We start from the raw sequence: 27484 nt of genomic DNA, 5'->3' as shown, positions 1-27484 counted from the left end.
TTTTTATATAGCCTACACACTCATTCAGCCTTCAAGCAAGTATAATGATTTCTCATATATAGATATATAGATAGGCATTTTTGTTTAGCCAAACTTTAAAACATGAAAAGAGATTAATAATAGATATTATTAGCAAAAGAGATCATAGCAAAGTTTGTTAAAACTGCAAACACAAATCCAGAAAAAAAAAACCAAGCTTAGCATTAAACAAAACAATTCCAGTAAAGACAACTTCATTAGCCACATTTGACACGCTTCACACCTTCCGACTCAATCCCATCAGCACCCCTTTTCACCAACTTATCTGCATGATCCTCACTCTCACTATCACCTTCCTTACCAACGTTCACTCCTACGTTGCCTTCGGGTTCTGGGGCTTCAAGTGGGAGCACTTTTGTCACAGTTAAAGTTTGGGTCTTGGCAGTCAGGTTGTGGGTTGATACCTTCACAATGAACTTCCGGATCTGTCCGATGGTATCAATCATGGCTTGAGGCACTGGAACTATGTGATCCTCTCCCACACTATCATTGGCCTACAACACATTTAAACATTATCAGAATGCATGTATGTGTAAGAGTATGTTCTTAAATCACGTAAGCATACAGGCTTCATATATACCTCGTAATATCGCTCCACCAACTCAGCAGCTTTCTTTCCAGTCAATTCCTCACCAGCATCACCAAGGACAACAAAAACGGCTTGATCGCTATGGTCATATACAGAGAGCTTCGATAGATACCTGTAACAGAGAGACATTAATAACATTGCAGTCAAATAATTTGTATAGCTATATATAAACCACTTACTGCGGCACACCGACGATCTCACTCTTCCCACATTTCTTACACATAAGCGTTGTAGGACCTTTTGTTGCCTTAGTATGGCACACACCGCAGCCTATATAATACCATCCAGAACCGTTCACGACATCATAAATTGTTGCTGTGCACTCAAACCAAGCAACCTGATAAATGTTTGAAAATTCAATGAGAAACTTAGATTATCTTATTGGATGTATCAGATATTGAGAATATAATACCTTAGCGGATGCCTGATTCATATAAGAGAAGAGGTCTCCCAGTGTCGCTAACTCAGGCTTAGTGACCACCTCTGTGTTAACTCTGCTGGCAACATCTAGGTTCGAGTCCAACCTAGAAAGAATGTAAACCAGACGTTCAATGGCGGAGTAATATAAGTTGCATTCCAACATATGAAACTTAAACATTACCAGCTGAGGTACAACAGCGTTTCTTCGACATCACCATCCAGAAATACCCGTGAAGACGCCATAGAAGATATAGATAGGACGCCTATAACATAAAATAATATCAGATATGACCCAACCATAGTTGACATCTTAAAACAGGAATGGAAGTTAGCAATACAAACCTCCAAACCATTTCGGGTTTAAGGTGGTGACCAAGATAACGCGTGCAGTGCCACCAGATGCTTTAAACTTTTCACAGAACTCAAACGCAACCTTGTCCCAGAGGTACAGCTTCAGCACAGGATCGCTGTAACAACACAAACTCATGTGGTAAATAAAACCATATGTGAATTTGAAGGAAGATATAGAATAACTTACTCATGTGTTTGAACGTGAAGCTCAACTCGGCGAGATTTTGCTATCTCTGACTCATCAAGCAGAAGACCGTCACCGGGGACCTTCCCATTCACAAGTTTGATGTGGCCAATATAATCTGCAAGAGAAGATAATAAAACTCAATATTTTTATCTTACCAACCCGGAAACAAAGCCTAAATCTATGAGTCTATATGAAAACATAATCATACGCAAACACCACAGAACAAATAAAATCTATAATCAGATGATATCATACTATCTAAGTTTATATTAATCTAATACTAATGCAAACAGTGGAGAGTGTAATGAGGTGAGAACTTACCATAAAGATCACCTCTCAAGTCGGAGCCAGCTTCAAATTCTTTGTGTCCATGAATCCGGAACCGATCTACAGGAAAGCTGATCGAACTGTCCTCGAGTCCAGAGAGGACATAGTTACTTGAGAAGCAAATAGTGACACTTGACTCAGCTACCCGGTAGATAGTCTTGCTCTTTGATCCGAAAAACTTGTTGAGTCGGTATGTAGCACCAGTTTTCATGTGACGCAAATATGTGTCAATCCTTCCATAGGGGATGAAGCCCTGGATAACACTCTCCTGTCGATAAAAGAACATCAATTAAAAAAGCTAGCAAGGATAGATATCTTTAGTGAAATCAAAAGCAAGACTATATATTTAACCCGAAACAAACAACTCATATAATCCTCACGACGGTACTAACAACAAATAATTATATAATCTAATCAATCAATTCTGGTCATAAAATAATCTTAATATTAATTATCTAATCTCATCAAACTATATATTAACATAGCATTGCAATCAAACAATATCATAAACTAATCTCGTAAAAAGATATCGTTTTATACCTCTTCGTCGATGAGAAGCATTTCGATGCCGATAAGCACCTTCGTCTGAACATTCCAAGCCTCCCAAAAGTGGATCAACCGGAACCGCACCTCGTCTTCATGGGGCCCGAAAGTGATGTCTTTGAAGGTAATAACCTTTCCCACGTTCTCGGAGACGATAGCTTTGCCTTTATCGACGGATGAGACAGAGGCTCTGCCTCTAACACCGAGTTTGAGACCGGAGGAGGCACCAGTTTTGCCGTTTGGTTTGATCGAATTCTTCGCTTCTGCCGTTACGTCTTTTGACTTCATCGCAATGGCATCGCCGGAAGAGACATCGGTTTGAGCGACGGGTTTGACCAGACCGGAGGGGATCGGATTGACATCGCCGGAAGATACACCGGGTTGGGCGACGGGGTTGACCGAACTGGAGGGGATCACCGCTTCGCCGTTCGTTTTCACTGTGTCGGAAACACCGGATAACTTCATCGCAATGAGCGGTTGAAAGGCTAGAAATTTTTTTGATGCAAATAAAACATCGATTAAGAGATGTATATAGAATCTCAGAGGAAGAAAGCGATAAATCATCCATTAATGAGATTAAAAGTCTAGAGGAGTGGGGAGAGAATTGATTGTTTGCGATGAAAGATCCGTGAAACGTAGGAAACTAAGAAGACGAAGAGAAAGGAGATCGACGAAACGAAGAAGAGGAAGAGAAAGGGGATCGAGGATTGATTAAGCAAAATTAGGGTTAGTTCCTCGCGGAAATGGAAAGAGAACTTCACGCGAGGTGGGCTTCACGGGCTGTTTACTCCGAACGATTTAGGGCCTGTGAACGCGAAGCCCAAATGACATAAGTGAGCATCTGACGTGGCGAAAAGCTCTTCTCCTATTGGTTGATTATTACTGTCGACGTGGACACTCTAACTACTCAGGGTATTCCCCTTTTATTATTGTATGATACTTTTATGTTACTCTGAGTCTTTCTTTCATAGAGTGGAAGGATAATATTTAGGAGAGAGAGTGTAATTCAACGATATTAAGAGTAAAGTTTTCTTTTTCATTTTTCACAAATTCTAGACGGAATTGGAGTAACACAAATTTTTCGTCTAGGTATTTACTCCAAAAGTGCTATACAGTCAGACCCATCGTCTGGATGTGTTACATTGATATAAGCCATGTATTTGATTAATAGAAAATCACAAGTATATGTGTGAAGACAAACGGAGTTGTCATTGTCTAAATCATTGTATGTCACTAGATTTGGTTCACCCCATTATGATAAATTATTATTATTTTATTATTTCAAGAAATAATACCTAATTCCAATATGAACTACAATAGTATTAGATGTCAACTTTTGCCCACATAAAATTACGCATCGTGAAAGTTTCATGCTGGTGTATGGTCGTGATGAGGTGCCATTGTGCGTGCTTATCTCGTGATACTGGTAGTGAATTTTGCATACGAATCTACTCGCTTTGTGGTGGACCAAATTTCGGTTTTCTTAATTAAGAATTAATATAATCATCGTAAAAAGCAAATCAGAGATATCATTAAAAATCATGTAATATTAGATTACTTCTAATCAAGAAAAGAGGACAAACTTTTAGATCGTGTAGGAGCTTTATTCTGCGGCACTAACGAACTTGTTCTTCTTATTTTGTTTTGTCATTTCCCTCTGATTCGACAAGATCATTAAATTAAATACTATCAACGGAATTTGGGTAAAAAAGATGAATTTCCAAACATACCCAAAAAGCCTAAAAAGCCTGAACATAGTTTTTTTTAATAACCGTCTCAAAAGTTTAATAGGCCAAAAAACTAATTTCACGAAATATTACATCAAGATATGCAATTAATCCATCTAAATAGTGCAGCTATGTGGTTGGTGAATCAAACCCAAGACGAAAATTCCAGCTGAAATTCATTTACTATAAAACCAAGACGACTTGGTTGTCTGAACATAGTTTTAAGCTTAGATATTAAGTAAAACGTCTTTTCTATACTATTTTAAACTAATAATCATGGTCAATTTTTATAAAAAATATTTATCAGAATCTTCAATAAATAAATATGATCATAATTTTTTTTATTTTGAAATTAGATTTTAGAATATAAATTTTGTATGTACATATAAAAAATCGTGTAATAACGTTACATATTTTAAAATATTTTACTTCTAATACTTCAAAGGTTTTTCTAATTGATTTAATTCAGAGTTAAATAATTATAAACAAGAATCAATATAATTTTAATTATCAAAGGCATTTCTAATGATCATCCTCAAATTTTCTCTCAAAAGAAGGTAACGTCAAAATCAATTTGTGTTTTACTCCAATTATTTTTTTCATTTTATGTAAAAATATTATAAGTATATTGTATTATTAATACTTACTATTAATTCTAAAAGATATTTATTTTAAAACATACAAATTTTATTCAACTATAATTTTAGTTTACTTAAATATTTATTTTATACATAAATTTTGTTTCTAGCTAATAGAATAGACACTGATTTATATGAATTTATAGTTGTATTAATGAAAGTATTAATAATTTCAAGAAAGTATAAAATATAAATATTTTGTTTTTAGATATATAAAAGTTTAGATAATAATTTAAAAATCAATTTGTAAATAAAAAGTTTAATAGTAAAAATAAGTTGTGAATAGTGTTCTTTCAAATTTGTATCCTCATTTTTATTCTTTCAAAATGATGCATCAGTGGATATGATATTTTTCCTCAAAATAAAAGACAATTAGCATGGTCTAATAAGAATCCAACCAAAATCTAAACAGTCCACTAGCGCTTGTATTGTCCTCTTACATGGATTGAGATATTCTATCTCCGTCGGAAAGTTTATCTCAAATATGAATCGTTGAAAATCACATGCAGAGAAATTAACACTAATTTTGATATATGTGAAGTATATGAAGACAAGAATTTTAATTGCAATTTTGTCTTAGGAGGGGACCAAAATTACGACCCCATTCCTTGTATGGATTCATTGTTTTCCTTTCCAAAAGTGTTTGACGATGGCTTCCACGATAATATTCCGTTTCTGTCTACCAGTTTTTAGCAAACCTATATATCAACTTGTACATTCATCAATGTTTTCATTTACATTTTGACTATATATAACATGATTATAGATGGAGCTATCTAGGTTGTTCAACTTATTACATTCAGAACAAATCGAGAACTTTTGATCTATGAAAATCAAGATTGTAGGTTAATGTTTATGTTGATTTCAGAATCCAAATGGTTTCTTAAAACAAAGATAAGACTTACCTGCAAATGGTGGTATTGCCGAAATCTTTTTCATAACTAGTGTTGGAAGTGGGATTCACACCCTATCAGCGACTCAGCTCTAAGAAGATCCGTTAAGTTCGAAGGTCCGACATAGGACGAGAAAGGCCTGACCCAAGAAACAAAATCTAACAAGGAAAACGACAGAACTCGACCCCATACTCGAAAGAAAACATGCATGTCAAACAAGTACATATAATATAGTTCGACCAGTATTCAATATCTCAGGACGAGTCAAGCTGCATCCGTGTTGCAGAGAATATGTGACATTACCTAACATGATCGAATATATGACCTCATCCTAAGGATGACAAGTTGTTTTTTGTTATACTCGAAGCACCCTTTGTCTATAGAAGGAGGGATAGTCAACAAAAGAAATATCAAATTTTCTCCCGAGAGCTTCTAAAGAAAGATTTTAGAGAGATAAACTAGTGACCTCGATATTCATTGTATAGTAAACTCAATTCACAATCAAACTTTCCGCCTATTTGTAACCTCTTTCTCGATCCTGATTTGTTTCTAATATAAATAAGATTTCCGACATGATTTATCCCTAATCTATTCACTGTATCATTTAGTCGAACAAACTTAGCCAAACATGGATAGATCCACTCTAAGTAGTTTAATGTGACCAATTTCGATAAAATCTTGTAATATCACCATTTAATTTATTACGGTGTGTTTCAACTGGATCTTTTTTAGTTTTTACTTGCGACGTTTATTTTTGGTAAAAATGTAAAATCGTACAACCGTTTTTTTATAATAACTTCTTGTAAAATTGTGTTATCTAACTCATTCATCATATTTTATTTTTGTTTCGTATAAATATTTGATTACATAAACATTAACTAGAAAAACGTCTAAGAAAGAGTATATGACTAGTATTTCTTATGGACTTTTTACGGTTATGTAAATTTAATTTAAATATAAATAACTTATTCAAAATAACGAGCTCTATCAGTGGATTATATACTGCATATACATTATGTTTATAATATTCACGAATGAACTATGAGAATTAAATGTGTGTGTGTGTGGGGGGGGGGGGGGGGGGGGGGGGGAGGTTGTGGGTTAAGAATTGCTTGAAAAGTTACGAGTTATGACACCAGTCCAACAAAAACTCCATTTTTGCCGTTAAAACTCCGTTTTCTTTTTTGTCGTTTAAAACTCCATTTAGAACTGTATAAAATGAAATAATGGAGTAAAAAATACAAGTGGATTATTCGTATAATTTGCGTGTTGATATCCTATTAGCTCGTTGAGAAAAGCAAATGGCATTAACGTCGTTCTAAAACATTTTCACCTTTTTCGTCCACACGTTACTCAAAAAACTTTATACGGCATAATTAAATTTCAATTTTTAATATACTCAATTAATTTTAAGTTAGTCATAATACAAATTAGGGCAAGTGTTTCCTTATATATAGGTGCGTTTACAGGTATGTGGTCCAAATGTACCTTTAGACCGACCTACCAATAGTATCTAATTTTTGTGTTGGATTTGGTAAATTAAAATATATTAACTTCTTCAAGTATATTATCATGTTAGAATTCTCACATTTTGAATAATCTTCGAGTAACCGACTTGTTCAGTTTGAAATAGATTATATTTATAATTTTGTTTCTTTGTTTAAAGGTTAGATTTCTATAATCCCACTCTTTCTACAAACGTTCTTTGACAGCAGTTACATTACGGATTAATCTATCTAATTATGTATTAGTTATCCCGTCGCTCTCGTTGGTGATTAGTTAAAACATTTTTATTTCCCACTGAACTTATTGTAATAAAATATCCCGTTACCTATTTGATGGTCAACCATCGTCTTCCGGTTTTTGTTTTAAGGTCCATTGATCAATTACTTAAATAGAGCCAATTTGATTAATTAAAACTAATTTAATTGTGTGACGCTAGTTTTTAGTGATTAATAAGATTAATTAGTTCAGCCAAACCTTCAAATGACTCTTGTTACGTCCGCTATCCACAAGTTGCATTGCATTGGCGTCAATTTGTTTCATATAAAATTTATCTAATTATATATATAGTGTGTGCTAATTTTTATGACAAAAATGAACTAATTCCGCTGTCGGAAATTAACATTTCAGTACATTTGGACTATATATCCATATCCTAGACTTGGATATTTCCCTTTTTTTTTAATTGAAAGAATGGTTTGTTTCTGCAGAGTCGATATCCATCAAATTCATCAGTTTCAGAAGTTGAAAACACTATTCAAATTATTGAAACTGAAACATAAGGCAATATTAAAAAGATATAGAAAATGGTATTTATAAAAGCGTGAATAATGCGCCTATTCTTGTTTTCGTTATTTTCTTATGGTTCCAGTTCATTGTCAATTGTCATTTATATAATATTTTTTAATCAAATACTAGTCAGATAAATAATCAATCTTTTGGCCGATTGTATGGCTGAAAGCCTGAACATCTTAGCTGGAGCTAGACTCGTATTGAAAAACTATTCGTTTCTCCTAAGAAATTGACATTTTGACTTTTTTAAATCACTAAAAAGAACCTTTATAAAATATTATCCTAATAGTATGCTGAATCGGATTTCGGTTGTTTTTTGGTTTGTATTTTTGTAGTTTTTTGTAGTTTTTTTTGTTTTAGAAAAACAGTGACTAAAGTGAAAATGATTCGGTAAATGATTCCATTTAGCAAAATTTTAGGTTTGCTTCCGTGTAAGTTTTAAGACAAACATCTTTAATTTGCAAAAAGAAAAAGAGTTAACTAGCCCAATAAAACAAAAGAAAAAGAATCTAGCCGGTTTCTTACTTTCTTTTTATTTTGAGCAAACGGTTCTTTATTATATGCTGAACTGCCGATGTTGGTTTATATGATATAAGCTATAATTATATTGGTTCAGTTTACTCCAATAAACCATCATTATATCTCCAAAAATATCATAGAATGAAAAAAAAATTGTTCCCAAAATGAAGAAAAAGATAATCAAAGATTAGGCTGTTAAGAGCTTAAGAGAAGTATCCGGTACACTAACTAGTAAACCTAATCAAAATAACAGATTTGGTTCAAATATCCAAAACCGGAAGAAACACGTGAGAGAGCAAAAAAAAAAAACAGAGAAATAAATCAGATAGTCTTTATACTTTTTTATAACATGTCTTCCCCAAATTAATCTAAAAACTATATTATTAAAAAAGTGACTTGCAAGTTGGAGTTTGGTTCGTGAAGGCTGTTAAATAACAGCCATAGATTTATAGCTTTTTCTTCGAACGAACCCAAACATAATATCAGAGAATTTCCATCATTACGCCTTTTTAATTTTAATTTTCTTATAAATTCCTCCACACGTCTTCTTGCCTGACTGCCACTTTTTATTTTGTATCTTTCTTATTTGTTCTTGTTCGTGTGTAGTCTTCTTGAAGCTCGCTCTGTCACTGTTATAAATATCATAACTCCGACATCTCTTCTGTTCATATTCTCCTCGAAACTCCCCCAAAGAGAAAAAAAAAATATCAAATCTTTGTCTCATCGGATAAGATGAAAACAAGACGCGGGAAACGCCCTGAAGTACGATATCTTGCTTGCTTGCTCTTCTCTGTTTTCATTTATTTATTAATTATTTATTCACAAAACTTATGTTTTTGTTTGTTTGACGTAAAGCAGAGGTTTTGGCCTTCGATTGTTATGAATAAATGGCTGAACATAAAGCCGAAGGTCTACGACTTTAGCGAAGACGAAGTAGATACAGAGAATGAGAGCGAAGATGACGGTAAGTATGACTTCTTCTCAAGAATTGTCCTCTCTTTTAAGTTTGGTCAAACTTTGTCTATAGTTTTTATCTTTATTAATATGATTTTATGGGTCCCTTTAACAGTATGTTCGGTCAAAAACGTATCTAATGCCTGCTGCGTAGCTGATGAAGATAGCCATGGCGGCCACCAAGCTGATCACGGCAAAAAAATTTCAGGTAGATTCTCATTTTCTGTCAAAATAAATGATATTTTCAAGTAACTGAATAATAAATATATAAATACAGAGGTGTTATAATATATTTTTGGATGTTATTATAATATTTTAGACGGTGGTGTGAGGGGTAACCAGAGAAAACACCGGCGAGGCAAATCGGAGACTTTGAGAGTCCAATACATAAACACAAAAGACATCAGGTAAGGGTACTTTGTAATTTTGTATATTTTCTCTGGTGAAAATATCTTCCTTAATGTTTTTGTATTCGTTGAAAATGACTTATAGAGTAACGGTTGCCACATGGAACGTCGCCGGGAAACGTCCCTCCGATGATCTTGATATTGACGATTGGCTTTCTACTGATAACCCTTCCGATATCTACATCATTGGGTACGTAAAGAAAAATAACACTAAAAACTTTATAAATTAACAAAGTTAATTATAATATTTTATTCATTACATAGTTATTAATTTAAATATTTTTATTTTTATTTTATTTTAAAATTTGCTATTATTTAAAAGAAAATATATTTACTTTTACAATCTTATATATTCACTAAGGTTATAATTTGACCCTTAATTAAACATCATAAAATTAAAATACATTTTAAAACAAATAGAGATGTATTTTGTTTTGAAGAAAAACGAATTTTATTATTAATAAACAAATAATTATTAGTTTATGATATTTTTATTCCTCTGTTTTGATGAATCTATATTCCACGGTGTAAAAAAAAAACTTGTTACAGGTTTCAAGAAGTGGTACCCTTAAACGCCGGAAACGTCTTCGGAGCAGAAGATAGAGGTCCGATTCCGAGATGGGAATCCATAATCCGTAGAACACTGAACAAACCCCAAAAAGAATCAGTCAATGATCAATCATCAAGCAACAACAACGTTCTTCATAGGTCTCATAGCGCACCGTCGTCTCCCGTCTTAGCACAACAAGCAAACTCCATTATCGCTGATGTCATGGTCGAGAACCTTGCTGCTGACCACTCGTTAGACCTAGCTACAGATGAGTTCATCGATGCTGCAACTGCTTTACCGAGTCTTGAACCAGTAGGGAATCCAGACATGGACTGGCCTGAACGAGCTTTAGACGAGAATCCTCAGATTGTTGGATCAGAGGGGAAGCTAAGGAGAGTGTTGAGCAGCAACGCCATGCTAGGGTTTAAGCTGCCGGAGAATCCAACGGGAGTGAGTAGGTTTGCTTCTGACGCAAGAAACTTGAAACGGTCAAGGAGCTTTGAGACGCTAAAGCTGAGTTGGAATGATATCAAAGAAGAGAATGATAATACTTCCTCCTCCTCCTCCTTGTCCGAAGCCGAAGAAGCTGCGAAAGCTATGTCTGATGATTCATTGGACGGAGAGTCGTCTTCCGATGAAGGAGACAAGATCAGAAATACTTATAGCTTGTCGGAAGATTTGGTGAAGGAGTGTCGGAAGGTGAAAGATTGTCAAAAGTATGTGAGAATAGTGAGTAAGCAAATGGTTGGGATCTATGTATCCGTATGGATCCGACGGCGGTTAAGAAGACACGTCAACAATTTGAAAGTTTCGCCGGTTGGAGTTGGCTTGATGGGCTACATGGGAAACAAGGTAATTAAAAAAATCTAAACCTAGCTTCTTTTCCAAGTAATATCAATAAAAGGTAAAAAATCCTTAACCCTAGCTTCTTTCCCAAGCAGGGATCAGTATCGATTAGCATGACGTTGTATCAATCAAGAATGTGTTTCGTGTGTTCGCACTTAACTTCCGGTCAAAAAGAAGGTGCTGAGCAGCGCCGGAATGCTGACGTGTATGAAATCATACGTCGTACTCGTTTCTCATCGGTTCTTGATACCGATCAACCGAGAACCATTCCATGTCACGAGTAAGCAACCAATCAAATATATAAAAGAAGCGCAAGAAACTTTTAAATCTTTTTACTAAAATGTTTTTGTTTTCCTTCAACAACAGTCAGGTATTCTGGTTTGGTGATCTGAACTACAGACTTAACATGTCAGACAGTGAAGTAAGAAAGCTTGTCGCGCAGAAACGATGGGATGAGCTCAAGAACAGTGATCAGGTTCGGTTTTTGAATAATTACCCGCATATGTGTATGTATACTAATTACTTTGTTAATATATATTAAAACAAATATCAATTGTAATGTAACAGTTGATTAGAGAATTACGAAGAGGGCATGTCTTTGATGGATGGAGAGAAGGACCGATCAAATTCCCTCCTACATATAAATACGAATTTGATTCCGATCGTTACGCGGGAGAAAACTTGAAAGAAGGAGAGAAGAAGAGAGCTCCTGCATGGTACGTGACTTAAAAAATTGTACGCTCTCAGAGTTCTGGAAATTTAGAAACTTTTGTGATTAATTTTTGTTGTGTGTGTTAACAGGTGTGATAGAATATTATGGTTGGGAAAAGGAATAAGACAAGAGTGTTATAAGAGATCGGAGATAAGGATGTCCGATCATCGGCCTGTGACTTCCATATTCAACGTTGGAGTTGAAGTTTTCGATCAACGGAAACTTCAAAGAGCTCTTCACGTTAATAACGCAGCTGCTTCTGCTGTTCATCCTGAACCTGCTTTCTCAGTCTAAGTGTCTCGCAAACATGTTCATAATTTTTATTGCATGGAGGATATTTGTTTTGAGTTTTGTTTTATTTTTGTTCGCTATATAAAAGCTAACTTTTATCTGTTTAATTGTTGGTTCATTCTCTTTGATTTCCTTATGATGATCTACTATTTCTATTTTTTTAAAATAAATTTGTATGAAAGTGCTTAAATTGATGGTGTAACTCTGAAAACCATTTGACATATAATAATAACTAGATTTTGAACCGCACGTTCGTGCGGGTGTATTTTTTTTTAAAATATGATGCTATTTGATTTTTATGTTACTACTAGGGGTTAATCCGCCCTACGGGCGGGGCGGGTAAGTATATAAATGTTAAACATATAAACATCATAAATTTGTAATTAGTATTTATGATATAAGTATAATCTTGTAACATTAATTTTTTTCTTAGACATTGCAAGTATATCTCTCATTTTAAAAAACATTACGAAAACATAATTTTGAAAAATACTTTTCTATTTTAGTTAGGATAGTAAGTAGAAGATTATTTTTAAAACTGCAAGCATTAGATTAAAAACGAAGAATATAGATTATTTTTGATTTTTTGTGTCACCGAATATACTGATATTTTTATGTTTAATTATTTATTTAAACGATGTGGAAAAAAAATATTTACCGCGATAAAAGTATCTTAATTGGTTAGGCATTATGATAACCTAACATTAGTCTTTACTATTTAGAAAATAAACATTATTTTATTTTTAACATGTATTTGATAGTACATTATTCAGATTTTATATTTACTAACAAAATAAATATTGGTGCATAAATAGTAAATAATTTTGAATAATTGATACAAAAAAAGCAATTGTTTGATGATCTAATATTTTAAAAGTTGTTCACTAATTAAAATAAATTATTTTAAAACTTAATAACTTCATTAATCAATTTGAAATATTTTTTAGTTACACTGAAGTGATGTTGGGGTGATGTTTCTTGTCGTAGTGTTCTTTAAGAAATTTATATTCTTGTTGTCATTTTGTTTTGCAACATGTGATTGGTTAATATTATGTATTTTTTATCAATAATTTGTTGTTGTGTGTATTTTAATACTTGTTAATAGTGAATTGAGCATTCGTTGCAGTCAATAAAAATTTTGAGATCTTTGCATTTTGTCATTTATCGACTATAAAATTAACGGTTTCGGCTAGGCATAGATCGTTGGTTGTTGGTTCATTTTTCAGGGCTATTTGTTTTTTTTCCTCTCATTTTTCTGGCCTTTAAACATATGAACATCTCAGTTATTTATAAAATTCAGCTTGGTTTAGGTTAAAATATATTAGCATAATCAAGTTTATATAAAACATGTTGAAATAATTCTAATTTATGGTATAAAATAAGAAATAGCCTTTTATCTTATTTAGTTTTTGTATCTAACTTATTTAAAATGATAGATGGCATTTCTTATTTATATTATTAAATGAATTGATGTACATCATATACGATGAACTATCACCAAAAAGGAAAAAAACTAATTTTATATATATGTAAAATATATTATTATAATTGTATTTATTATTTTTGGTAGAAAAATGTTAAAAGAGAATTTTAGTTTGTAGTGTAAAAGGAAATAATTTTTCATATTCCTGTAAATTTATGCTAATATATATAAATCACTGAAATAATATTTCTTATTCATTGGAAATCCAAATATTCGGTTGGAAATAAAAGGAAATAATTTTTGGTAAACCCAAATAGGCATTGCCAATGACAACCTAACTATGACAAATTATTTTTAAGAGGTAATGAATAAAAAAAGACCACAAACATTAAACTGCACCATAGTCTTCATACAACGTAAGTAGTTATTTTGCGTGTGATGGAAGAGGAAAGGCTGACAACATCCACCGAGGTTGTTCATCCTACACAGTGCCATACTGGCATCCATACTCGTAACTAAAACTGCGCAAGCCAGGGATGAAGACTGATAAGTGTTTGGGTGCGGACGTAGAGAAACTATTGAACACAATGTTACAGGACTCATGTTTCATAGGCACTGATAAATATTGGATGGTAACTTTGTGAATAATGCTGCAAAAGGAAGAACATGACAAACGTACGACTGCTTCACAAACGTATGTACGTAGTTATGCTCACATTTCGAATTACGATTCGTTGCAGGTTAATGCAATACCAATCTAATTATGACCAATAACTTTTAAATAAATTCTCACAAAAACTCGATAAAGGAATACATCCCAATTTCAGAAACACAAATACACATGAGATACACCATTAGCTTAAAGTCTAGAAAAGACTACCCAGTAAGAAGTTCATTAATTAGACACAGTAAGGTCTTACTAAGAACGTGAATGGAAATGAAAAAGATGGAAAAAAAAGTAGAAGTCATCCCCAAACGACATATATTGACACTGAAGCACAGTAATGACTCATCAAGGGAAGATAACTCAAAGGCAACATAAACAATCAAAGCCAGTACGTGCATTCAAACAGGAGAGAACCATCAATAACACTACACAAGCACTGACTATAAAAGAAATACATGTTAGCTGTCTGTTCCATTTAATCTGTGAACGTAACAAATTGTCGGTTTGGATTTGAATTCTCAAAGCTCTCATTTGCTTAGCCCTTCATGTGTTTGACAATATTTGAAGACATACCTTAGTGTTAGTATGCAACTATGCATGATCAGCAAACATTCTGAACTTCTGGATCATCTCTAGAAACTTCCTCCATCCAGATTCATACTCATCTGATCCACAAAACCAAATTATGGTTAAAGTCTTTCTTAAGATGAATCTTTGTCTTCCATACATATATGTAACATATGTAGTCATACCTTATTTGCAACAAAAATAGGAGGGAGTAATGGTAGGGTCATCATCACAGACACGCTTTAACTCGTGCAACTTCTTAAAGTTCAACCATGGCTTCACCAACACTTTTGCTTCATAAAGCTTCTTCCCCAGCAGCCCAGCCTCAAGCATCTCCAGGGTCAGATGATGCATGGTCCCTGCTACAATTTGTTATTTTGCTTTCACCACCCACACAAACTCGAACAATGCAATTCAAAGCTAGATGAAGAATAAATAATGAAACCAAATCACCCTTTGTATCAAAAAAATATCAAATCAGGATCATGAATGCAGATGAAAAGAGAGAGTGAGGAATTGAAGATGATGATAGGGAAAAAATGTCTTTCTTGTTATGATCAGATTAAAAATGAAGATGGAAAGAGAGATAAATTCATCAGCAAAACTATTGACCAATACGTACGTGTCTGTGCAGTTGTTATTGATTTCCAAAAAAGCAAGTTTAAATTTTAGTTGTTATAGGGAGTAACCTGCCAACAAAGGTCTCAGTGGCTCTTGTTTCGTTGTCAAAGTAGGAACGTGTCCTAGGATTAGCATCCACAGAAAGACTCCATGTAACTGTTAGGAAGTTAATGTGTGATTATAGCAGGTTTGCAAATGTATGTCCTGAAAGTCATATGCAAAAGGTTTACCTCATACGAACTTGGGGTTAATGCTGGTAGCGACGATGACCTTCGGCACACCCACTGCCAAGAACTTTTCTTTTAGCTGGCCGGCTTGTGCGTTATAAACACTTGCACTAACAGTTGTAGACCTGCAGCAAACCGTTGTTACATGTTACAATCAAAATATAAATTATGTAACATATGTAGTCATACCGGTCCTGCTTGTATTCGGTGTTGCTACTTATAACATCAAACCGGCTGATCTCGTAAGTTGCACCTTCTCTCAGCAGATGACGGGAAGTATTAAGCCATGTACACTTGGATAAGCGTCGCCTGGGAAAGAAGCAAACACAATTAGAGGTCCTGAGTGTATGAGAAGCTGTCAAGTTCAGCCACAATGAAGGAACCTAAGGAGACAAACCTTTTCATCAAGAAGGAGCGTGTCCACTCCCATCAGTTCCCCTTTTTTGTTAACGTCTCGGGCTTTCCAGAATCGCACAAGACGCGTGATGACAGTATCAGCAACCGGTGTTAACATCAGAAAAAGGGCTCGAGAAACCTCCATTGTTGCAGGTTGTGCTGTAAGCAAGAGATTTTATTCTGTTGAATCAGCTTGATTTGAAGATTTCTTAGACTGTATTTATAGAATGACTTTTTACGGTTTTTATCTGAACTTTTGGGATAGAGGTAATTGAATTCACGTAGTGTGAGAGACTGAAGGACTGATTTAATGGTGAGAAGTAAATAAAATTGTTCATCGTCTATGAAAAGCGTTACAGAAACCTGGAACTGTAGGCTGAGGATTTCGGTGAATTTGAACAGAGTAGGGGAAACGCAGGAGGAGAGTAGTCCTGGTGGGCTTCATAAATATTGGACTTCGCCCTTGAAAAAGTACGGCCCAGTCCGAAAAGGTGACGGAAGAGAGGTTTGGTTTAGTGCCGACACGTGGCTCAATTTGCCCATCTCTCCTTGAGGTCGTGGAGGAAGGAGGAGGGAGAATACTCTACTTTATTATATAAGATTTAGGGTTGGGCAAAAAACTCGAATTTGAAGAATTGAACCGATCTCAATCCGAATAAGTAGTACTAAATCCAAACCAAAATTGATTCAATATCTTAATTATTCAAAATTTTGGTATTTGAAGAACTGAAATCTAATCCGATCCGAATCGAAATATTTTGGGTATCCAAAATAGATTTATATAGTTATATATTAATTATTTTTAGATTTAATATATATAAAAACATCCAGAATATATATGATACTTTTAAGTTCGCTTAAATGCTTGAAAATATATACAAATAATCAAACGTAAATATCTTAAATAGTTAAAATATACTAGAAACTCCAAAAATACTTAAATAATTATTTATCCTCTATCCAAATATTTAAACCAAACCTATTTAAATTGGTTATCCAAATCCGAACCAAATACTCAAAGATCTGAACTGAACACGAAATCCCAAAAAGACCCGAAAACGAATCCGAACGCCCACCCCTAATCAATATTATATATATATGTGTCATCATAGGTTACAAAATATGTGTTATCATATAATTAATCTTATTTTATACGTATCATCAAATAATTTTTCTTGTAATTAATAATATTTTATACAATCATATAAATAATCACATATATTATATTTTAAAATTTAATGTGAAATATAAAAACCATAATTTAAGTTGGTGTTTGAAATCAAGCTTTGTATTGTATTTTTCTTATATATATTGAAAACATTTTTATAATAGTTATTGGAAAATATGTTAGTAAAAATCAAATTTTGAATATATGTATATTTTTGAATAGATTTTTAATATAAATCAATTTTAAATTATTATTTTGATTTGAATATATATATCAAGTAACATATACCTATTACTTTTTAATATAATGTAATGGACTTCAAATTATTTTATTAGCATAAGCCCATTATTTTGTTTCCTAGCTTACCTATCTATGTGTCCAAACAATACTATTTTTTAACTACTATTCATATTGCCAAACAATCTCAATGTGTACTTCAACTTTAATAATATAGATAATGTTACCAAGGACTGGTCTATTTCAAATATTCAATAATGTGAAAAAGGCTTATGTTATTTTTAAGCACATGAAAGTTGATTTTCTCTGAAATATTTTTTTAGTAGCTGAATGTTAGCTTTACATATCCATAGGTAAATAACCAAAATGTCTCAGCATAGAGGAGACACTACTTCCAACTTCTAGCATGCAATAAAATGAATTAACTAGAGAAGCAAACTAGCTCTCTGGTTAGACAAAAAGGCTTATGTTAAGTACATGCAAATTAAGGTATTTTGTTTCGCTTAAAATGTAATGTTTTGTTATTTGAAACTTCGCAGCTTTTGATTGGCGTTTAGACTTTCCTGTGAGGATTGTCTGTAAAGAGTATGTCTTGTCTTAGCGCTGTTGGTTGGTAATATATAATCTTTCAAAACATTCATCTTATGGTAAATAATCTTTTGATTGGATATATATGTTAAATCAGAAACTCAAAAGCTAAATTTTTCTCCATTGTTATCCAAAAATATATTCTTACTCTTTCTGTGGTGACTTCAGTTTTCATTCTTCTTTTACCTCTTCTCCTTGTACATAGCACCAAAGCCAAACATAATATATCATCCAAACTCACTCAGAGGGAGAGACAATATTCTCCCGGCATAATCATTTTTGATTATCAACTTACTCTTTCACATTTCCCATTGCTTGGAAGAATCTCATTTCTTTTGATGGGTTGTTTCCAGTCCAAAGATGCTGATCATGTGATCACTTCTCCTGATCATGTGATCACTTCTCCTGATCATCCATCAGTTCAGCACCAATTAGAATCAGGTTGACTCTAGTTTGCTTCTTAGTGGAAGTGTAGATTAGTTTGTCTTTTGCCTAGTTTTGTCTTAACTCCTGTGTGCGTGTGTTTTAATGATTGGGGTGTTGGTGTAAAGTAAGAATGAGATGGAAAGTGTATACCTCTCTAAACTACACTCCAATAACTCCCCTAAGCCTTTTTTTTTATGATGAAACTGTTTTTGTGTTGCAGTAACTGAGGACCAAGTGGAGCAGGAGAGTCAGGTACCATGTTTCAAACGCTTTGCATTACGTGAACTGTTCGATGCAACAAATGGGTTTAGTGGCAAATGCATTGTCCCTGGAGGTGAGATGCAAGATCTCAATCTGGTTTACGGAGGAATGATCGAAGGCACTGGTCTCGTCGCCATCAAGCGACTCTCTAAATTGACTTGGCCTGATGCTCAGCAGTTTGTGGTAAGAATCTTACAAGGGCTAATTCAGAACTTGAGCTTTTTATATTATGTTCATTGATCATTAAATGACTAGTCGAAGATTAAAGCGGTTTATATAGTTAATGTAGAAGTGGAAAATAATACATTAGCTAATGATTCTGAAACTGTAGCTACCATATATATATAGTTTAATTAGATTCTATTGTATTTGAAAAACAAAGATGTTTTGGAACTTTGTTCTGTCTGTTTATCTTGTCTGAATTGTAATAGTTGATCTTGCGTTGACTACCGTTTTGACTTGTGGAATCAGGATCAGGCGACTGCTGTTGGAAATCTTAGGTCCAAGAGATTGGTCAATCTGCTTGGTTATTGCGTTGAAGGAGGCGAGAGATTGTTGGTGGCTGAGTATATGCCCTATGGTACTCTCTCAAAGCATCTTTTTCATTGTAAGATGTTCCTCTAATCTTTTATCTGACTATTTCCCTTTTGATCTTCCCTTAGAGAATTGATGCTCTCTTTTGTTGTGTAGGGAACAGACAGGAAATTCCTTGGGAAATGCGTGTTCGAGTTGCATATTATATCGCACAAGCACTTGATTACTGCAACATTGAAAGCCAAAAGATCTATCATGATTTAAGTGCATCCAGAATCCTCTTTGATGAGGACGGTGATCCTCGTCTATCAACGTTTGGTCTTATCAAGAACAGTAGATACGGAACAAGATATAGCACTAACTTGACTTACACTCCACCAGAGTTTTCAGAAACAGGTAAAGATCTAACAAGTCTACGTCAAGAACATTAAGGAAAAAAAACTTTCATGAGATGAATCAAACGGATATCTTTCCCATTTTTCAGGTATAATCATTCCTGAAAGTGTGATTTACCATTATGGAAATGTTCTTGTAGAACTTGTGAGCGGCAAACACATTCCACCGAACCATGTAATGTCCCTGAAAATTTTCTTGTTTCATTTCACTAATTTGTCATCTTAATATGAGACTAGTGATGAATGTTTCAATATTTCAGGCTTTTGATATCATAATGGAGAAAAATGCGATGCTACTCATGGATTCATCACTTGAAGGGAGATTTGAGAGTGAAGACGCGACTAAGCTTCTTAATCTTGCTTCAAAATGTCTTCAAAAGAACCCGGAAGATCGACCTGATACTGAATCTCTTATCTCTGCAGCAGCACCACTACAAAAATTGGAAGAGGTTAAAGAATCATGTAAGAAATACTCAAATTTCTTTTACCAAATAATTAATTTTTGTGTGTTTATGTTCAGATTTCATCTCATTTCTTGATGGGTCTGCCTAAGAATCCAGTGTTACTACCATCCATGCCTTCTCCTCTCAGAAAGGCTTGTTCTCGGATGGACCGCACTTAACTGGTTTAAACAAAGAACTTGGGAGAAACTGCCTTCAGAGACCAGGACTTCACTAACATATCTTGATTAAATCTTATTCAAAAGTACTCTATCCGTTTCATGTATGGTCGTTCTGCACTTTAAATTTTGTTCTATTTTAATTTTATTTTATAATTTCAAAACTTATCTTTATCAAAATTTCCAGTTTTATCCATATTGTTAATACATTAGTTAGAAACAAAACATAGCATTTAGTTGTAACTAGGTGGTTTCTTGTGCATGCGAAGAAATGTTTTTAAAAAAGTTATATTTAAAAATTATGTTTTACCTCTTTTAAAATAAAAACTGAAATCATTAATTATTATTTATTTAATTTTTCTATTTAGTTTAAAAATATTTTAATTTACTTTTTATTTAGTTAAGTTTTAGTTCAAATTAAGTTAAAATGAAAAAAGATACATTTATTTTAAATAGTTAACACTATAAATTCATGTACATGTTTTTTTTATACATTTGTTGGTTAAAATATATTAATCAATTAATTTTATTATTGTATTATCTTAATTTGTCAGTCTTATACGATGCATTTTATAGCGTTTAAATTCAAATAAATTCAATACTTGAAAACTCAACTAATCAAATATTTATGCTAATTAATAGATCTAAGTATAACTTTAAAAGGGCTGTTCGTTTGGTTGCTGCAGGTACCGGCGGCAGCGGCAGCGTCAACATTCTGCGTCAACTCTTGTTCGTTTTGTTGACGCAGGAAGCTGCGTCTGACGCCGCGTCCGAACGCCGCGTCTTGCGGCTGACGCCGATAAAACCTGCGGTTGCGACATAGTATGCGGCAGCGGCAGCGTCAGCGTCTGCGAAACGAACAACAACTGTCCTCATTGACGCTGCCGCCGCCGCTGACGCTGACGCCGAAACCTGCGGCAACCAAACGAACAGGGCTAAAATATTTAGTTAAATATTCATAGAATTATAGAATTATGAATTTTGACCATTTTTTCGTTATGATATATTTAAAATTAATATGATGGCGTATATATATATTTATACTATCAATTATAGTATTTTCTAATAATTTTAATAATAATAATGTATATGATTTACAGTTATGATATGTAGCCAAATTTAATCATTATCTCATTTAAAGAATCTACTGTTATGGTATGTAGTCAAATTATTTTTTATCAACTTATTTTAAGAATATTTCTAAAATCAAAATACTTGTCATTAAATATATGTCATAATAAGATATAATATATGTCACATTTCTTACTAGATCATGTTATTATATTTTTTTTCAAAATCAATGTGATGATGACACAAGCAAATTAAAAAAAAAATATTTAACAGTTTAAGAGATTTTAATAGGTGTGAGAAAACCTTAAACGATATTTAATATGAAACAAAACTCATAAATAAAAGAAAACAAAACAAAATAAACAAACAGAAAAGTCCAATCATTAGATTAGTGTATTATATCTAAAACAACTAGTAAACCTGTTTTTTTACCAGTTGGTGAGGATGATGACTGTTCCATATGCGACTGTATTTGAGAGAAGGTCTTTCTCCTACTAGGCATGTTAGCTTTACATATCCATATATAAGTAAATAACCAAAATGCGTCAGCATAAAGGAGACACTACTTCCAACTTCTAGCATGAAATAAAAGGAATTAATTAGAGAAGCAAACTAGCTCTCTGATTAGACAAAGAGTCTTGTGTTAAATACATGCATGCAAGTTAAGGTATATATTTTGTTTCGCATGAAATATATTTTTTTTTTGTTTGACATTCTGTAGCTTTTGGTTGGTAATATATAATTAAAGTCAATCATTTTATGGTAAATAATCCTTTTGATTGGATATATATATGTTAAAACAGAAACTCACAAAACCTACTTCTTTCTCAATTGTTTTCAAAAATATATATATTCTTACTCTTTCTGTGATAATTTTCAGTTTTATTCTTGTTTTGCCTCTCCCCCTTATACATAGAACAATGCCAAACATAATATATAATCCAAACTCACTCAGAGCGAGAGGCACAATCTTCTCTCGGCATAATCATTTTTGATTAGCAACTTACTCTTTCACATTTCCCATTGCTTGGAAGAATCTCATTTCTTTTGATGGGTTGTTTCCAGTCCAAAGATGCTGATCATGTGATCACTTCCTGATCATCCATCAGTTCAGCACCAATTAGAATCAGGTTTAACTCTAATTTTCTTTTTAGTGGAAGTGTAGATTAGTTTGTCTTTTGCCTAGTTCTGTCTTAACTCCTGTGTGCGTGTTGTTTAATGATTGTGGGTGTTGGTGCAAAGTAGGAATGAGATGGAAAGTGTATACCTCTCTGAACTACACTCCTATAACTCCCCTAACCCCTCTCTGACTCTGATGATGAAACTGTTTTTGTGTTTCAGTAACTGAGGAACAAGTGGATCATGAGGACCAAGTGGATCATGAGAACCAAGTGGAACAGGAGAATCAAATTCCATGTTTCAAAAAATTTACATTAAGTGAATTATTCTACATAATAAGTGAGTTTAGTCCCAGTTGCATTGTCTCTGAAGGTGGGGTGAAAGATTTCAATGAGGTTTACATAGGAAAGCTCGAAGGCAATGTTCTCGTCGCTGTCAAGCGATTCTCTAAACTGACTTGGCCTGATGCTCGGCACTTTGTGGTAAGAATCTTAAAAAGGGCTAGTTCAAAATTTCAGACTTTTATTATGTTTCATTGATCATCAGTGACTAGTTGAAGACTAAACGGTTTATTTAGTTGTAAAAGGGGAAAATAATACATTAGTTAGTGTCTATCTTGACCGTAGAATATGCTAATGTATGTCTGAAACTTTAGGCTGAAAGAAAAGATGCATTGGAACCTTTTTTTGTCTGTTTATCTTGTCTGAATTGTAATAGTTGATCTTGCCTTGACTATTGTTTTGACTTGTGGAATCAGGATCAGGCGACTGCTGTTGGAAAGCTTAGGTCCAAGATTGGTCAATCTGCTTGGTTATTGCGTTGAAAGAGGCGAGAGATTGTTGGTGGCTGAGTATATGCCCTATGGTACTCTCTCAAAGCATCTTTTTCACTGTAAGATGTTCCTCTAATCTTTTATCTGACTACTTCCCTTTTGATCTTCGCTTAGAGAATTGATGCTCTCTTTTGCTGTGTAGGGAACAGGCAGGAAATTCCTTGGGAAATGCGTGTTCGAGTTGCATATTATATTGCACAAGCACTTGATTACTGCAACGTCAAAAACCAAAAGATCTATCATGATTTAAGTGCATCCAGAATCCTCTTTGATGAGGAAGGTGATCCTCGTCTATCAACTTTTGGTCTCATCAAGAACCGCAGAGACGGAATAAACTATAGCACTAACTTGACTTACGCTCCACCAGAGTTTTCAGAAACAGGTAAAGAATCTTCATTCTTATAGTACTTTCTTGATTTAGATGAATTCAACGGTTATCTTTCACATTTGTTAGGTACAATTATTCCTGAGAGTGTGATTTACAGTTATGGAAATGTTCTTATAGAACTTGTGAGCGGCAAACGCATTCCACCGAACCATGTAGTGTCCCTGAAAGTTATTTTGTTTTCATTTTTTACTTTTTTGTCATCTTAATATGAGACCAGTGATGAATGTTTCAATATTTCAGGCTTTTGATATCATTATAGAGAAACATGCGATGCTACTCATGGATTCATCACTTGAAGGGAGATTTGAGAATGAAGACGCAACTAAACTTGTTAATCTTGCTTCAAAATGCCTTCTAAACAACCCGGAAGATCGACCTGATACTAAATCTCTCGTCTCTGCAGCAGCACCGCTACAAAAGCAGGAAGAGGTTAAAGAATCATATAAACGAATACTCAATATTTTCTTGTACCAAATAATTAATTTTTGTGTTTATGTTTAGATTTCATCTTATTTCTTGATGCTTCTGCCTAAGAGTACTGTAATGCAACCAACCATGCTTTCTCCTCTCAGAAAGGCTTGTTCTCGGAAGGACCACTCGGCTGTATACGAGATTTTGCTTAAAACTGGTTACAGCGACGAAGGAGCAGAGAGTGATGTACTTGGAGACAAATCATTAACCTAGCTTATTCTTCCATTTGGTTTTTCACGTTCTAATATTGTCTCACTTTGCCTTCACAGCATCTGGTGACACTAGAAAACCAGGAACTGGTTCAAACAAAGAACTTGGGAGACAATGCTTTCAGAGACCAGGACTTCATTAACGCGATTAAATATTATTCAAAGGTACTCAATCCGTTTCATATACATCGTCAATTCTGCACTTTAAAATTTTTTTTATTCTAAAATTTTTTTTGTATTATTTTTTTCAGTTTTATCCATATTCTTTTATTTCCATAATTATCAAACTATAACAAATAAATACATTAATTAGAAACAAAACAGAGCATTTAGGAGTGATTGGTAAGTGTTGTAACTTTATATTTTTGGTTGTAAATTTAATTTGTAGATTTAATTGTTGTAGCTTTTTTTGCTGTAGCTTTCTAATATACTAATTTTTTACTCTAGAAACAAAATTCTCAACATCCTTTTTTAAATTTTTAAAATTTTTTTTTGCAGTAAGTTTTTAAAAGAAAGTAAAGCTTGATTGGTTGACATATATGGTTTTAAACTAAATTCTAATTTTCTAGAGCATCTACGTCCACAACCAATCACCCTCTTAATTGTAACTAGGTGGTTTCCTATGTATGCACAAAAATATTCTTTTAAAATAGTTTTATTCAAAAATTTAATTATATGTCTAACCGATTTAAAAACAAAAACTGAAATCATGAATAATTATTTATTTAGTTTTTCCATTTAATTTTAAAATATTTTAATTTGTTTATTATTTATTAAAGTTTTCGTTACAATTAAGTTAAAGTGAAAAATGTATATATTTATTTTAAATAAATTTATATTAAACACTATAATTTAGTGTAGACTTTGTTGTATATATGTTTGGTTAAAATATATTTGTCAATTAAACTTTTTATCATATTTATCTTAATTAATTGTTAATCATACAACTGATGCATTTTATAGCGTTTAATTTCAAATAAATTTAATACTTTAAAAATCTTAATTAATCACATATTTATGCTAATTAGTTGATCTAATTATAACTTTTGAATATTTAAATTATTAGATATTTACAATTAATTTGATGGGATCTAGATATTTATACTATCAGTTATAGTATATTATAAGAGTTTTAATAATAATTGTGTATATAATTTATATGTATGGTATGTAAAAGTTTGTCATTATCTTATTTTAAGAATCTACTTTTATGGTATGTAGGCAAAAATAATATCAACTTATTTTAAGAATATTTCTAAAATCAAACTATTTGTCATTAAAGTTGTAAATGTCATAATAAGATAGAAGATATGTCACATTTTTATTAAGATTTGTTATCATTATTTTTATTTAAATATCAATGTCATGATAACACATAAGTAAAGTTCTAAAAATCATTTCACAAATCAAGTTTATAAGATTTTAATATGTGAAAAAGCCTTAAAAGAAATATAATACGAGTAGTTCAAAAAAAAAAATATGAAACAGAAAGAGTAATAGATAAAACAAAACAAACAAACAGCAGAGTCCAACAATTAAATATATAAGTGTATTATATCTAAAACTCCTTGTAAACCTTTTTTTTTGTTACCAGTTGGTGAGGATGATGAGCAGCAGTCCATATGCGACTGTATTTGCGAGAAGGTCTTTCTCCTACTTAGTGACGGGTGAACATGATCCTGCGTTGGGAGACGCAATGAAGGCTCAATGTTGCATACCGGGGTGGCCTACTGCGTTTTACTTGCAGGCTTTAGCACTTTGGGAGCTTGGTATGGAGAGTGATGCTAGGGATATGATTAATGAAGGTGCTGCACTTGAAGCTAGGCGACTACAGACTACAGAGAGATAAGAGAGCCCTTAACCTTCTTTGATAATTTATTTCATGCAGGTGCTTCTGCTGTTCATCCTGAACCTTCTTTCCTTGGATAAGCAAAAACATTATTAATTTAGCGAATTTCTGTTATTAATTTTCTTATTTTATGAATGGATATTTTTTTTGAGTTTTGATATTTTTTTTTGCTATCTAAAAGCTAACTTTAATTGCTTTTATTTTCTTTGCTTTCCCTATGATTATTTACTTTTTCCATTTTTATAAACTTGTATATAGTGCATAAAATTGATTATGCAACTCTGAAAACCAATTGACATATCATAATTGTACCGGTGGATTGAATCAACCGGTCTAGTTTAAATATTTATACTATTATTTGAGATGTGAATTTGCTTATTTGTCATGTAGTAATTTAGGCTGATTCATTAGTTTTTTTGTCAATTGATTCATTAGTTTTAATAATCATTTTTAACTAAACTAATTAAATTTTTAATAAATGATTTTATCATTCATTATTTAACTCATTACAAATTAATATTATAAAATTTATCTCAAAACAATAAATGGAAAACATGTTTGAAAAAAAGATAATTCCATCTATTTATTTTGTGTTTATCTACATCTTTCTTTCTTCTTTGTTAATTTTTATAATTAGGTAGTATATACACATATAATAAATTCTAATTTATCACTTCACTAAAATAATATAAATAATTTTATGAAAATAAAAAAATGATTTATACTTTTTCATAAACTTAATATGTCCTGGAATATTTATTAAAATATTATTTTTAGTATTAAAATAGGTATTTAACCAATAACTATACATTTGATTTATATTTATTTGTTAATGATTTTTTGTGGCATTTTCATTTCTATTCAGTCGCAAGAATAACATTTATTTAATATTTATTTTTTTCTTTTCTAAAATATTTTTCATTGGGAATGGAATTATATTTTTAAATATTCTCAACAAACATGTTTCCAAAAGAGAATATTTTCAAGTATTTATATTTAAAATTAACTCTGTGTACAGTGAAACCTCTATAAATTAATAATGTTGGGACTATACCAAAATTATACTTTTTTATTAATTTATAGAGATATTAATTTATCGATATACTAATTGAACCAAAAACTCAATTT

General features: G+C 32.7%; 3 protein-coding genes across 5 annotated transcripts; 1 reads left to right on the top strand and 2 right to left on the bottom strand.

Moving 5' to 3' along the window:
* Positions 1 to 94: 94 nt before the first annotated feature.
* Positions 95 to 1535, bottom strand: LOC125607202 (replication protein A 70 kDa DNA-binding subunit E-like). Its single transcript, XM_048777052.1, has 6 exons — positions 1391 to 1535; positions 1230 to 1311; positions 1041 to 1152; positions 808 to 965; positions 620 to 740; positions 95 to 533 (listed from the first exon to the last, which is right to left on the bottom strand). The coding sequence occupies exons 1-6, from the start codon at positions 1533 to 1535 to the stop codon at positions 237 to 239; spliced, it is 915 nt and encodes a 304-aa protein (XP_048633009.1). The 3' UTR covers positions 95 to 236.
* On the bottom strand, positions 1137 to 6090 carry LOC125607111. Of its 2 annotated transcripts, XR_007338430.1 has the most exons (4): positions 2454 to 6090; positions 1908 to 2181; positions 1391 to 1701; positions 1137 to 1311 (listed from the first exon to the last, which is right to left on the bottom strand). XR_007338430.1 is itself a non-coding variant. In XM_048776840.1 (3 exons), exons 1-3 carry the CDS (start codon positions 3018 to 3020, stop codon positions 1583 to 1585), a joined length of 960 nt encoding a protein of 319 aa, XP_048632797.1. In that variant the 5' UTR covers positions 3021 to 6090; the 3' UTR covers positions 1235 to 1582. The 2 variants fall into 2 exon arrangements, 1 of the variants encoding a protein (XP_048632797.1); XM_048776840.1 differs by having other exon boundaries at positions 1235 to 1701.
* Positions 6091 to 8955: 2865 nt separating this feature from the next.
* On the top strand, positions 8956 to 12395 carry LOC106440202 (type I inositol polyphosphate 5-phosphatase 2-like). Of its 2 annotated transcripts, none has more exons than XM_013881813.3 (10): positions 8956 to 9290; positions 9387 to 9492; positions 9598 to 9690; positions 9802 to 9889; positions 9975 to 10079; positions 10439 to 11291; positions 11381 to 11565; positions 11652 to 11760; positions 11853 to 12001; positions 12087 to 12395. In XM_013881813.3, the coding sequence occupies exons 1-10, from the start codon at positions 9261 to 9263 to the stop codon at positions 12289 to 12291; spliced, it is 1923 nt and encodes a 640-aa protein (XP_013737267.2). In that variant the 5' UTR covers positions 8956 to 9260; the 3' UTR covers positions 12292 to 12395. The 2 variants fall into 2 exon arrangements, with proteins under 2 accessions (XP_013737267.2, XP_013737266.2); XM_013881812.3 differs by having other exon boundaries at positions 9384 to 9492.
* Positions 12396 to 27484: the final 15089 nt, after the last annotated feature.

This window comes from Brassica napus, chromosome A3, assembly GCF_020379485.1.
Source record: "Brassica napus cultivar Da-Ae chromosome A3, Da-Ae, whole genome shotgun sequence".
Taxonomy (NCBI): Eukaryota; Viridiplantae; Streptophyta; class Magnoliopsida; order Brassicales; family Brassicaceae; genus Brassica; species Brassica napus.
This window is presented reverse-complemented; position numbering and strand designations above follow the sequence as displayed.

Coding starts and splice junctions, on each gene's coding strand:
- LOC106440202 (XM_013881812.3), top strand. CDS start 9,261: ATGAAAACAAGACGCGGGAAACGCCCTGAA. Junction 9,493..9,597: donor GAATGAGAGCGAAGATGACG/GTAAGTATGACT, acceptor TCCCTTTAACAG/TATGTTCGGTCAAAAACGTA. Junction 12,002..12,086: donor AAGAAGAGAGCTCCTGCATG/GTACGTGACTTA, acceptor GTGTGTTAACAG/GTGTGATAGAATATTATGGT.
- LOC125607111 (XM_048776840.1), bottom strand. CDS start 3,020: ATGATTTATCGCTTTCTTCCTCTGAGATTCTATATACATCTCTTAATC. Junction 2,182..2,453: donor TGCTTCTCATCGACGAAGAG/GTATAAAACGAT, acceptor TTTTATCGACAG/GAGAGTGTTATCCAGGGCTT. Junction 1,702..1,907: donor CTTGAGAGGTGATCTTTATG/GTAAGTTCTCAC, acceptor CTTCTCTTGCAG/ATTATATTGGCCACATCAAA.
- LOC125607202 (XM_048777052.1), bottom strand. CDS start 1,535: ATGAGTTTGTGTTGTTACAGCGATCCTGTGCTGAAGCTGTACCTCTGG. Junction 1,312..1,390: donor AAACCCGAAATGGTTTGGAG/GTTTGTATTGCT, acceptor TTTATGTTATAG/GCGTCCTATCTATATCTTCT. Junction 534..619: donor TGGTGGAGCGATATTACGAG/GTATATATGAAG, acceptor AATGTGTTGTAG/GCCAATGATAGTGTGGGAGA.